We start from the raw sequence: 12,599 nt of genomic DNA, 5'->3' as shown, positions 1-12,599 counted from the left end.
AGTTCAACATTTTGGAATGTATGCTTATTGGTTTTACCTCCAGGAGTTAGATGAGGGGACTGATACCTCTCATATGTCTGACTGTTACATATAAAGCTACAGCAAGTAGCCGAGTGGCTTAGTGTAGCATGCTTACAGGAAGCAGAATCTCGTCTGGTATGACAGGAAATTATTCTTAATTTATTCCATTCTATTATTAGAAGATTTCAAAATCTTTACAGGGAATAATGAGAGATTTGGATGTTTGCTAGCTCTGCCTTTTTAAAAACTCCGTTTCAAACACATGGAAATATACTTTCTTGCCAAGAGTAAAGCCTCTTTCACACATGCAGTCCCTGAAATGTTCAGGAACATTTCGTGCACAGGGTCATGTGTGAATGGGAGCAGGGACCGATATTCAGGGTAATCTGTACTGCCAATTTCCCACCTTGATATCTTGTAATATATTAGAGAAATTAGCTGTTTTGTGAATGAAAGCAGTAACATTGCAGAGACAAAATGAAAACACATAATGCCCCTAACCTGCAAGATGACAATTCTGCATTTTGTTGGTTTTGTATAGAGCCAGGTTTCGCTAAGCACAAAGCCTAGAAACCAACCTGGTCTCACTCCTGACTCCAAGGTTAGTCACTGGTGCAAAGAGGCACCCTTTTGCAGCAGTATGAGACGACCTAGGTAGTAGCATTTGTTGATGCTCCGGGCAACAACCGTGGTATAAAGAGCGAGAACCTCCGTGTGGGAAGGGAGGAGGATGGGTCAAGAAACTGTGGACTTTCACCTGGAGCCCATTGTTGTCCATAGTCCTGTGTGAAGAGCCCGGTCTCACTCCGAAGTTGTCGCAATCTGGCGCTTGGGCAGTGACCTGCAGTGTCAGACACTGACGAAAAAAGACATCGGTATGATATGTGGCCAGTCGCCTTTATAGTTTAACGGTGCTCGCCAGCGTCAGAGGGAAACGCAGCGGGACAAGAACGAAAGTTAAGGCAGCGAAAGTCCGAACAGGGTGGGAGGGGTGGTGAATGGGTCCAACAACCACCGACTTTCACCAGGGACAGTGGTGTTCGCGTCCCGTAAAATTCAAAGCCAAACCCTGTTCTTTTTTCTGAAACTTAACCACGTGCTTTTGTTGCCTAACCTCGATGAAGTAAAACTAAAAAAGTTCTTTCACCTACGTTCTGAGTTTATTTTGAGAAAGACTGTATGCATTTAACAAGCAGAAACTGAATGTTTCCTATGAAAACAAGTCTTTATCTTAGAAAGACACAATGCATGTAACACGCATAAATTGAAACACCGTCCCTGAACGTTCAAAACTGAAACAGGAGGGGTAGCTAGAACATCGTAATTCGATGTGTCGGGCCACTGACCAAGCGTCAGTAGGCCTATTTGACGAGTTGGGGTGTGAATATGTTGTGGAAACAGCTGGTCTGACTCTGTTCAAATGTACAACATCCACCTACCAGCACATCTAAAGCTCACTAATTAACATGGTATATTTTATTTATTAAAAAGTGAGTACACATAACCTCCTGTGAAAGCGCAGCTTCAGCATAAACTTGCACACTCGGATGAATCACCCCCTTCCTAGTATTTATGCATTGCTAGCTAACCGGCTGTTGGCTGTATCTTCAGATTTAGCGTACAGACGTGAGAGCATCAGAAGCAGCAGTGCTACAGTGCCAAGTTCGCAGAGCGCACATCATCTGGAAACTTCATGAATCAAGACAGTCAATATGAAACACAACCAAGTCAAAAAAGAGAGAGGGGGGAAAAAAGGCAGACAAGAACAAACTTCAAAACTCCAAATCAAAGAGTGTGAAATGCAACGGAGAATAGCAGATCCTTACCGAGCCCGGGGCCGGGGTGGGAGGGAGGGGATCAGTGTGTGTGTCGGGGGGATGGAGGGGTGTGCCTCCTCTCTCAGAACACAGAGCCGAGGGGTGAGCCTTTGATGGCAGAGCGTGACATGAGCACATTTAGGATGGGGGTGCAGCGGCACTGTGACAGCAGACACACTTGCCAGACGACCGAGCCCCCCGGGTCTGAGCGGTTCTGATCCATTTTGGTACCTGTTGGCTCACATTTGTGCCAAAATCCTGACTCGCATCAACTGTCCTGCTTTCACTGACCCACTGGAGCATTCCCACTTATTTTTTGAAAGTGAAACTCAAGAGATGTTACGTATCCTATAATGCTTAAATAACACTTCCCAGCATGTGCACAGGGGCACAGATTTGGATGTTGAGTCTGCCCTGCAGTCGGAGATGTGCAATTGGTTGATCATCCTTTAGTTATCCAGTCAATGGCACAAATAAAACCACAGGGGTTTAAAGATGTTCAGGAGGGCCAGAGCAGGTTTCAGGGCCGAGCTTAGACTCCCACATCCTGTCCTTTTCCACTCCCTCCCTTTAGAGTGTTTCTAAAAGCAGTCCTTGCATGGGTTTGTGTTCTTTGTTGATGCTGTTTTCACATTTTTTTTTCGTCCTTTGTAACTCCTGCTCCCTCTCTTTTTCTCCGGGGAGAGACTCTTTGGTACAAGAGATTAGAGCGGGTGCTGCCTAGCAACTGAATAAAAATGGCAGCTACAAAAGGGGCGCTCTCACTCTCCAACGTCTGACCTACATAATCCCAAGCCTCTGATCGTGCAACATAACAACATGATGAAAGGCCTGCTGTGATTTAACCCTCAAACAAATACTTGCCATCGCTGACCCCCTCGCTCAAAGAGCAATCTCGCCTGCCGCAGAGCACCAAAGGGTGACTTCTGAAATCTTGACGGTGCCTAATTAGAAAGGAAGAAGAGGCCGTGCACACTATTGGAAATGAGATGAATGTATTTGAGGAGATGGCAGCAGAGTGGCAAAGGAGATTAACAGTGATCACAGCAATGCTGTTGGCTTCAGAGAGCGAGAGCGAGCGGCGGAACCTCCCTCTGTTCACTGATTCATCTCTCCTTCAGCCACAGGCAGACGGAGCACAGGAATGAGTACAGGGGGATGAGAAAGCTTTACTTCTCTGTCTTCTGCTTATTGATCAAAGGACATGAAAAAACACTCTAAAAAAAGAGATACAGCAAAAAGCTGGAAACTTTTCCTTCAAACTTTCTCCTCCTGCACTGTGCTCTTATTATCTGCCCGACATTTAGTCTCTCAGTGTCGCCACTTTGTGTTGGAGCACAGCTTTCATTAGCATCAAGTTTGACCTGACTGCATCTTCGACAGCACTTTACATCAGACGTTTTGTCCAACACTATTTATGATAAATGCATTCAATCACTGTAGGAACTACATTTAGATGGCATCAAAGATTGTAAGACCATCTTTTTCACATTAACAACCAAGAGCGTTTATAGCATGAGGTGTCCAGGTATTGTCTGAAAAACAGGTTTTTAGTTGTGGGGCAGGATGGGTAGTGACTCTGCTGTCCTGCAATATTATCCAATTTACCCTTTGTTATGATTGTAATGAAAAAAATATTCTCTTTTTCTTTTTCTGTTCTTCAGTGGTGGTTCTTCCTATAGTCAACATGGACGGCTGCCTTGGGTGCCACCCAGAAGAGGGGGCACCCCCACCCTCATTTTTTAAAATAAAAAATAAAAAATGAGTGATACTTTTGATGTTAAATTAAAAAAGACTATAATAAAAAATTAAATTAAAAACACATAAAAAAAAATTAAATTATGAGATAAGTCTATAAATTTACAAAGTGAGTTAAATTAAATTGAATTAAATTAAAAAAAATTAAAAAAGAAATTAAATTAAAAAAAGATTTAAAAATAAAAATGTAATTATAAAGAAATTATTGATAAATTACAAAATGAATTAAATTAAACTGAGTTAAATTAAATTTAAAAAATTAAAATAAAAAAATAACTAGAAGAACATTTAATAAATAAGAATTAAATTATAAAGAAAATATAAAAAAAATTACAGAATGAATTAAATTAAATTAAATTAAATTAAAACATTTAAAATAAAAAAATAAATTAAATAAAAAAAAACATTTAAAAATAAAAAATGAAATTATGAAAAATTACAAAATGAATTAAACAAAAATTAATAAAAAAGAAAGTCAAACATAATGGAAAAATGATGCCAATGGTTGGTCAGTGGTGGGTCAATAGTACGGGTACCACCTCTAGTTGTGTTAGAACATGCTAGAGCATTAATAAGTACGGTGCAGTGGAGTTGATGTGGGGAGCATTAGGGTAAGAGAAAATGAAAAGGCAAAAAGCATCGGGGCACAGTACAGAAGATGAAATTTGCTAATTTGTATTCTTATCGTTTGTTATCTATTATTATTTTTTGTTGACTTCTCATTAGCTCTTGTTCTTGTTTCTAATAAATGAATTATGTTTCAAAGATAATAATATTTTTAGGGTGGGGTGGGGGGGTGCCTGGTTCACCAAATCTGCTAAGTCAGGCACTGCTGCTCTAGGTGAAAGGTATATTCTTTTTTATGGCTCTCTCTTTATATTTTTTTTTTATAAACATCTCAGCGTTCTAACAAACCTTTAATGTAATCTGCCTTCTTTATAATGGCACCAGCTTCATCCCTTAAATGCATATGTAAGTTTAATTGCTGATAAACTGCTGTACTTGTTCCTACTCCTTTTTATTTAAGTTTAATTGTTCTTTTCCACGATATAATTCTACTGTCGTTGTTTCAGAGGATAGAGGGTGTTGAATGCTGTACAGATTGTAAAGCTCTTTGATGGTGGTTTGTGATTTCGGGCCATCTGAATAAAATTGATTTGATTTAATTCAAGTTCAAATCATGTTTTGGGTCCTTTTTTAGTGAATGTTTAATTAAAAGCTCATTCTGATTAAAATTCAAAAGCACATTCCTTCCAGTGCTATTCATGTCTTCACTCCCTTTAATATCAAGATGAAAGGATGAAGTCTGGAAATTGAGACTGAAAAGTGACGTCCTCCAGGTCAGATAAAGTGCAGTTACAACTTGGACTGAACCCACGCTGCAGAAAATCTCCATGTTAACTGATCGGTGTGTCTCAATATCTCAGTCTTTGATAGTAAATGACAACAATCTGCTGGTTGGGTGAAAGAACCTCATCTGTTTCCAAGAAACTATCTTGGATCAAGGCTCATTTCCTTGATACCGCTGCAGCAAAGTGCCTTATTTGCCAGTCATGTTTTGAGATAGCGACACTTATTTTTAGAAAATACCAGTGAAAGTTGAAATTATCTCAAGCTAAGAAGAAAAATAAGTCCTGAAAGAAGGATCTAAGACGTGGGTATGAAAGGGACTTTTGGTTCATTTAATTGTAAATAAACTTCTGCTCGATGTGTTGCTGTTGATTAGATAACATGTTATTTTGAATAGAATAAAAACCTTTGAGTATTTCTTCCTCTGCAACGCCTCTGAAATTCCAAGACACTGAACAACACAGACAATCCTCTGTACTCAGAAGCAGTCTTTTAATCTCTCAGCTTGTGTGCTTTCATTTCACTGACGTGATAGATGCTGCAGAAAAATCTCAGCTGCTGTATCTCTTCAGCCACTTCAGACACTCAACACTGTATCCTCAATTCAACCAAAAGGGAAAAAGTCACTGCAAAAGCCAAATTCTCAAACTCTGCGTGTGCATTTTTTACCTCTGGAGCAGATTCTTCTCAGAGGTCACAGTGTAAATGTTTATGTCTGCGTGATGATATGAGTCAGTCTGTGCAATTGTGTGTGTGATTTGATGTTTGTGTCTTGCTCCAATGGGCGAGACAGCAGCGGCGGCAGCGTACTGGGCGTCTGATTGGAGTCCGGTTGCGTGGAGTGGCGAGCTGTGTGAACTCTGGTGCTCTCTGACTGCCGCATTTTCATGGAAAGCATCTCTTTGGGGGCCTGCAGGTTTTCAATACGCTCATTTACACATCAAAACAGCACAGGAAAGGGATAGTGCTCAAGGGGGGTGAGGGACTGCAGAAGGAGGGAGGGCAGAGTAATGAAGGATGCTTTATTTTCTCTTTTTTTCCCCTCAGGGGTGGGCAGGGGTTTAAGTCTATGAGGGAGGCGCATTGATGCCATAATGATCGCCTTTAATCAGACCCATGACCAGATGGAGGGATTTCTCCTCAGCAGACAAAAACATGGTGTCAGCAGCTAAAGCGGGAAAGGTGTTTTTACGCCTTTTTACAAAAAACAAATGTACAAATCCTGGGTAAATAGACCTGCTCTGTGTTGCTTTAGAACAAATAAACACCCTGTTCGGCTCACAGTCGACACAATGAAATATTCCTGAGAAACCTATAAGGAGAAGTGTTGCCTTTTCTGGGAGTAGTCTCACTTTTGGCCCAGACAAACTTGCTGCTCAGTGCGACTGACACTATTTAACCTCCTGAGCCAGAAGAGAAGAAAAACAGCGCGGAGACTCAGCCAAACTAAATCTTTCGAGCGAGACTGAGCTTACTTACTCCTGAAATTGGACATTACTGGAAGTCTGGGTGGGGTCTTCTTCACAACAAGCTCGGTGTTGATTGGCTGCCGCTGCTACAGCACTGCAGACCTCAGGTGTGTGTGTCTGCATATATGTGTGTGTGTGTAGGGAAGGTGTTCCCGGCAGCCACATCTCTGGCGCCAAAGGAACCACAGCTCAAACAAACTCTGCTTTTGGAATGAACCTTTCTTTCTTGCCTCTATCTGAAGCACTGTGCTCCACTGTGATTCCTTTCCTCTGCGAAAGAGAGGAGCTAAAAATAGCTGTCGGTGACCTGGAAATGGAGCGATAGAATTCATATTTGTGGAAAAAGAAACAGAGCAAAGACATCCTGTTGCTGCTATAACAAGTCATTTCTGTTGACCTTTGTGATTTTTTAAAAACCTGTCTTAGTCATATTCAGCAATACATGGAAAAATAATAAAAAAGAGAAGTGCAGAAAGGGCAAGAAAACGAAAGAGAAATGCTGAGAGGGGAAAAAGAGGTTTAAACAAAGCTTTGCTGCAGAGGACAAACTTGCCCTGTGTGCTACCCCCGTGTCCTTAACCCTCTCCAGCTACCTCCTTCCTATCTAATCAGTGCAGCTCAGCGCAGGTGGGACAAGCTGGTTTGTGTCTCACACAGCAAGTGTTTGGCCTCTCTGGGTCATGTCACTGGAGTGTAAACTGGGGAGGAAGCACGCGCCCCCGTTCAGGCGCCCATGAACTGGAACATGTGGCTGAAACACCACCAGCCGAGTCTCTGGCTGCAAGCGCGCTCCAAGCAAAACAGCCCCCTTTTTAAATAGTTAAATGTGATCCACACGGTGTCAGAGTCCAGGACTCGCAACGCTCGCTTGCCAAGCCATGGACAACGTCTACAATGGCTGAGTAATGAAAACAAAAAAAGGAGGAGGGAGGGAGGATGTTGGTAGTTAACCCACATCTTGTTCTGCAGAAGGAAGGAATAAGTAATTTAAGTTAACTCAGGCGAGTGGAAGTGTGGTTAATTTACTACAGAGACATAACGCAGCTTTGATTCAAACTGATGTGTCTTTCACAAATGAACACTAACATGTGCTGTAGTACATGAAGCTTATTAAACATCTGCTGGAATGCAAACGGTGGAAAAAACAAAACAACTTTTTAACCTCTGGAGATGTCAGCGAGCACACGCCTGCTTCACACGGCCGAGGCTCCAGTAATGTAATGAAAACAAGCTCCTGGTCATCACATTTTTTTCCATGCTATCACTCCCATGTGCTGCTGCTGCTGCTGCTGCTGCTGGTGACACAGCACACAATTACACACAGACATAATAATCAATCCCACTGCTGTCAAACACTGCAATTTCCACTGTTTTGCTGCGAAATGACTTGCTGTGGGTGGTTGTAATTTACGTTGGCACTTAAATTGTTAAAGTCCCGTAATGTAAAAGCTATTTATTTTCACTTTTTTATGGAGCATGTGAGAACACGGTGGCTCTTGTGCATCATAAAAACGACTTTATTACTGAAATGTTAGTTGCAAGACCAACTTAAGAGTATTTATTAAATGGAAATAAACAACTTTTTCTCTGAATCAGTCAGTGATTATTTATACCTGGTGGCAGTTGTATTGTTTCTGCAGCCAGACAAAAGGCCTTGCAGAGTATCAGATTCAAACACTTAAACATAGGTATTCAGATATTTTATATATCGGAATCCCTTAATTTATACCAGAAACACAGCTTCCAAGAGCCACAAACCACATAGAAACTTAAATATTAAGTGAATAATCCTTCCACTCAATGAACAACCACAATTCTGAGTGCCTGCGCTTAACTTTAAATCTGTCAGTGAAACCATGCAATAAGGCTGAAATCCACTCCAGATTCGTCCTCGCAGATCAAAGTGCTGAGTGTTTGCACGGGGATCAAATGGAGCAGCGAGGGGGCAACAACAACGATTTTGTGGAAGGATTAAAAAACAGCCATTAATTAAATATATTCCTCCGCTGCTGCATTTTGAAGACGGTGATGCAAACATTAATACTCGCCACGGTTTGTCACTCTATTCATCAGCGATTCTCTTTGAGGATTATTGTTGGGGACGCCTCTGGGGTGTGTAGCATGCACTTGGAAGACAACACATTTGGCGGGGAGCCCCGCTGTAAAAAAATGTGCGAATCCCCCGAGAAGAAAGGCAGGAAAATCAGGAAAACAAGACTGAAATGAGCAATCATTTGTGACTGTTAAATCTGAAAGCGTTTAAGACTGTTAAAATGGTTAAATATTCATTTGAAGCCACAGTGAGATGGTGACAAACAATAACACCAGGCAGTGACAGAGTTGAACATGAATTCCACAAATTTATTGTCCTCCAAAAAGGCCAGAACCAGAGTTCTTATAAAAGGCACTTAATTTCCCTTTACCTTTAATAAATGCATCTAAACAACAAATCTGATAACTTTAAATTAAATATATTTACAATAAATAAAACATTTATACAGATTTATACAGTTAATCATGCCACTTTCAGGGAGGAGGATATTTCCCATGATACCTCCCTTTACAGTTTTTTTTTTTGCTTTGAACACTGGGCATGTCTACTGCACAGAACACTATGAAACAGAAAAATATGGGTAACAATACTGAACATTTCCCTTAACGCACTGAATACTGTTTTTATAGATAGTTTCTCATAGTGACTCCTGTACCTGTGTTTCCCTCGGCAGCAGCAGAGCAGCGACTGACAGTTCAACTCAACCACTCATCTTCTTACAAAGTCTTTAGCAGCTCCTTACGCAGGGCGTGTGTGTGTGTGTGTGTGTGTGTATTTGTTAGTGTATATAGTTGCAATTGACAGTGTGTGTGTGTGTGTGTGTGTGTGTGTGTGTGTGTGTGTCACGCTCCCTCTCAGACATGTGTGGGGTTGTCTGAGTGCAGGTCAGTCTTGGCCATGTGTAGCACCACAGCAGGAGACTTGTAGTGGCAGTGTGTGCTGCCACAGCTGACGCCGCTGCAGGGTTTCCTGCTTCTAGTCCTGTCTGTCAGCTTCCGGCTGCACAGGCCCTGCCAGGTCTGCAGGGTCTTAGAGCTCCACACCCACACGCCACTGGTGATGCCCACCACCAGCGACATGAAGATCTTCAGCATGAACACGGCCACCGTGGGCACCGACGTCTGCAGGGAGCAGTCGCTGCTGAGGCCGTTGAACGAGCCGCACTTCATCTGCACCCCCCTCAGCTTCCAGTAGTCCATGTTTAGCCTCTCGTAGAAGTAGCAGACTATGACGCAGGTGGCAGGCACCGTGTAGAGGATGGAGTAGATGCCGATTTTCACCATGAGCTTCTCCAGCTTCTCCGTGTTGGTGCCCTCTGTCTTCATCACTTTGCGGATGTGGAAGAGCGCCACAAAGCCCGTGAGGATGAAGGAGGTGCCGATGATCAGGTAGCAGGACAGAGGGATAAGGACGAAGCCCGTGAGTGCCCCCGAGTCCATGCTTCCCACATAGCACAGCCCCGTCAGTTCGTCTCCAGCCACCTTCCTCATTGTGAGGATGATGATGGTCTTCAGAGCAGGGATGCCCCACGCAGCCATGTGGAAGTAGTTGCTGTGGGCCTCGATAGCCTCGTGGCCCCACTTCTTCCCCGCAGCCAGGAACCAGGTGAGGGTGAGGATGACCCACCAGATAGAAGAGGCCATGCCAAAGTAGTAGAGGATGAGGAAGACGATGGTGCAGCCGGTCGACTCCAGCCCCTCCTGGATGATGTACAGCTCTCCGTGCTCCCGGTCGCAGGCGATGTTCTCAGCCCCAGCTACAGAGCGGATGATGAAGGCCACGGAGTAGACGTTGTAGCACATGGAGAGGAAGATGATGGGGCGCTCCGGGTACTGGAAGCGGTGAGGCTCCAGGAGGAAGGTGAGGACGGTGAAGGCGGTGGAGATAAAGCAGAGGATGGACCACACTGTCATCCAAATAAAGGCAAAGTCCTTGTCCTGCCTGGACCAGAAGACGTCCACGGCGGGGGAGCAGCGTGGCGCACACGACTGGCTCTTCTCCACAAACTGGAACTTGTCCGGGTTCTCGCAGGAGCCCATGCTGCCCGGAGAGCGGCCGCTGCTGGTGCCCGGCTGCCTGGGGCGAGGAGGCACCGGTAGCATGCCTTCGCCTTTCTTGACCTCCGTCCTGGTTTCGTTCTCGGGGGCCTCCATGCACAGGGCGTTGGGGTCGTTTCTGGTGGGCAGCTTGGAGCAGTCGAGCGAGTCGGGCCAGGTGTAGCTGAACTTCTTCATGATGGGGGCACACCGCTCCCTGGCCTGCTCACACATGGGTCTGCAGGCGGGGATGGAGGTCGACACTTTGTCCGTGCACATGGGGGCGTAGAGGGAGCAGAGGAAGAAGCGGAGGTGCACATCACAGCCATAAGCCACCAGAGGGGCAAACTCGTTGAGCTTGATGGCAGCCTCCCTCTGGTCGTCGTGGTCCATGAAGTTGGGCATCCGGGTCAGGTTGTAGCCGATCCCCTCGCACATGGGGATCACGATGGGCTCGCACTTGGCCGGTCTGCCTCGCTCCAGGTCGTAGGAGCCTATCTCAAAGCTGGAGCCAGAAATCACCAGCAGACACCACAGAAAAATCACCACCTTCAGCGGACAACCATCCATGCTCATTGTTTTAGTCAAAAACTGAGCTCTGTCTTTTAGAAATGATCATTAAAAAGTCAAAAACACGGGGGTCGGCTGCAGAGAGATCCCCCGCTATTTCCCCATGGCGAAGGCAGGTCCAAATGTTGCCTTCACTGTCACCGCTCCGTTAGAAAAACACTCCAAAAACAGCCTTCAGCACAAAGTATCTAAGTGTCCAATTATTTAGTGTTGAATTAAAACGATTAATCCCACAGACAGCCGAGAGAGACGTCCGTAACTAAGACGTGACAGTCGGAAACTTCGACCAACAATGGAGGAAAATGATCAAAATCAAACACCGAGAGCTGAGAGTAAATCCTCACACCGACCGTAAGTACCCGATCATCAAACACACGTATCAAAGCGGCCGCTCACGTTTGTTTCTTGCGGGTCCAAAAAGGCTGTTTAGCTGCGACTCTGCGTGTCTGTCGGCTCCCTGCTCTTCGTCCTCCGCTTTCAGGCTCGACACTGAAGTTTGAGAGCCGCTCAGTGGGACTTCAGTCGGGGGAGAGACCGAGAGGAGGAGGAGGAGGAGGAGGAGGAGAAGGAGGAGGGAGGGCGCTCCGTGACGCTCACATTTCAACCGGCAGCACCACACAAGGAAAATTATCAGACAGATGCTGGAGCATGGTCAGATGGGCCTGACATCTCTGCATCCACTTACACTCAGACTGTTTGATTCAATACAATAATAGGCTAATGTGTTAATGTGAAATACTCATTTACAGGTAAAAGAAGCCCCACTGCTTTGAAAATGTGAACTAAAAATGCATTTCCTGCGGAAAATGCGTTTGGATGCTGAATGAACTGAAAACCAAGGCTGAAGATGCAGAAAGACGAGTAATACTAGATGTAGCAGTAGTAGTTGCAGCAGTGGTAGTAACAGTAGTAGTAGTAGAAGTAGTTGAAGTAGAAGTAGTAGCATGCACACTAATCATCAGTTGTATTATCACCAAAAAAGTACCTGAAGTACCCCCACTCTTTTTCCAGTAGTGGAATGTAACTTACACAAGCTACACATCTGAGGTCATTGCACTTCACTTCACTTCACTTCCATATAATTAAAATACTAGTTATCTGCTAATTCAATTTTGAGATATTTGAATTTTACACATAGTTACTCTATACAGATTTCGCATTAAAAAAAAAAAGATTACACATGGTGAGTTCATGAAAGAGTGAAGTGCCATGGGCGGATCACGAGACAGTGGGGCCCTGGGCACAGATATGCAAAGGGCCCCATCACCTCTCCCACATAGGAGCAGGTTTTGTCGTAAATTTGCATCTTTTTGTAGTTTTGTGTCTCTTTGTGGTAATTGTGAGTGTCCTTGTGGTTGCTTTGTGTCTTACTGAGATAATTTTGTTTCTATTTGAGGTCATTTCGTGTCTTTTTTGGTCAGTTTGTGTCTCCATGTGGTTGTTTTATGTGTCTTTGTAGTTGCTTTGTGTCTCTTCGTGGTCATTTTGTGTCTCATCCTGTTTGCTACGTGTTAATTTGACATTT

General features: G+C 44.0%; 1 protein-coding gene across 1 annotated transcript; it reads right to left on the bottom strand.

Annotated features, from left to right (window-relative positions):
- Window positions 1–8,867: 8,867 nt before the first annotated feature.
- Window positions 8,868–11,588, bottom strand: fzd9b (frizzled class receptor 9b). The gene has a single exon (XM_050072240.1). It carries the CDS (start codon window positions 11,078–11,080, stop codon window positions 9,323–9,325), a length of 1,758 nt encoding a protein of 585 aa, XP_049928197.1. The 5' UTR covers window positions 11,081–11,588; the 3' UTR covers window positions 8,868–9,322.
- Window positions 11,589–12,599: the final 1,011 nt, after the last annotated feature.

The sequence above is a fragment of the Epinephelus moara genome, chromosome 2 (genome assembly GCF_006386435.1).
Source record: "Epinephelus moara isolate mb chromosome 2, YSFRI_EMoa_1.0, whole genome shotgun sequence".
In the NCBI taxonomy this organism is placed as follows: Eukaryota; Metazoa; Chordata; class Actinopteri; order Perciformes; family Serranidae; genus Epinephelus; species Epinephelus moara.
Note: the sequence above shows the minus strand (reverse complement) of the source record. Positions and strands in the feature narration are given on the sequence as shown.

Excerpts from the sequence above, each read along its gene's own strand:
- fzd9b (XM_050072240.1), bottom strand. The coding sequence starts at position 11,080 with ATGAGCATGGATGGTTGTCCGCTGAAGGTGGTGATTTTTCTGTGGTGT.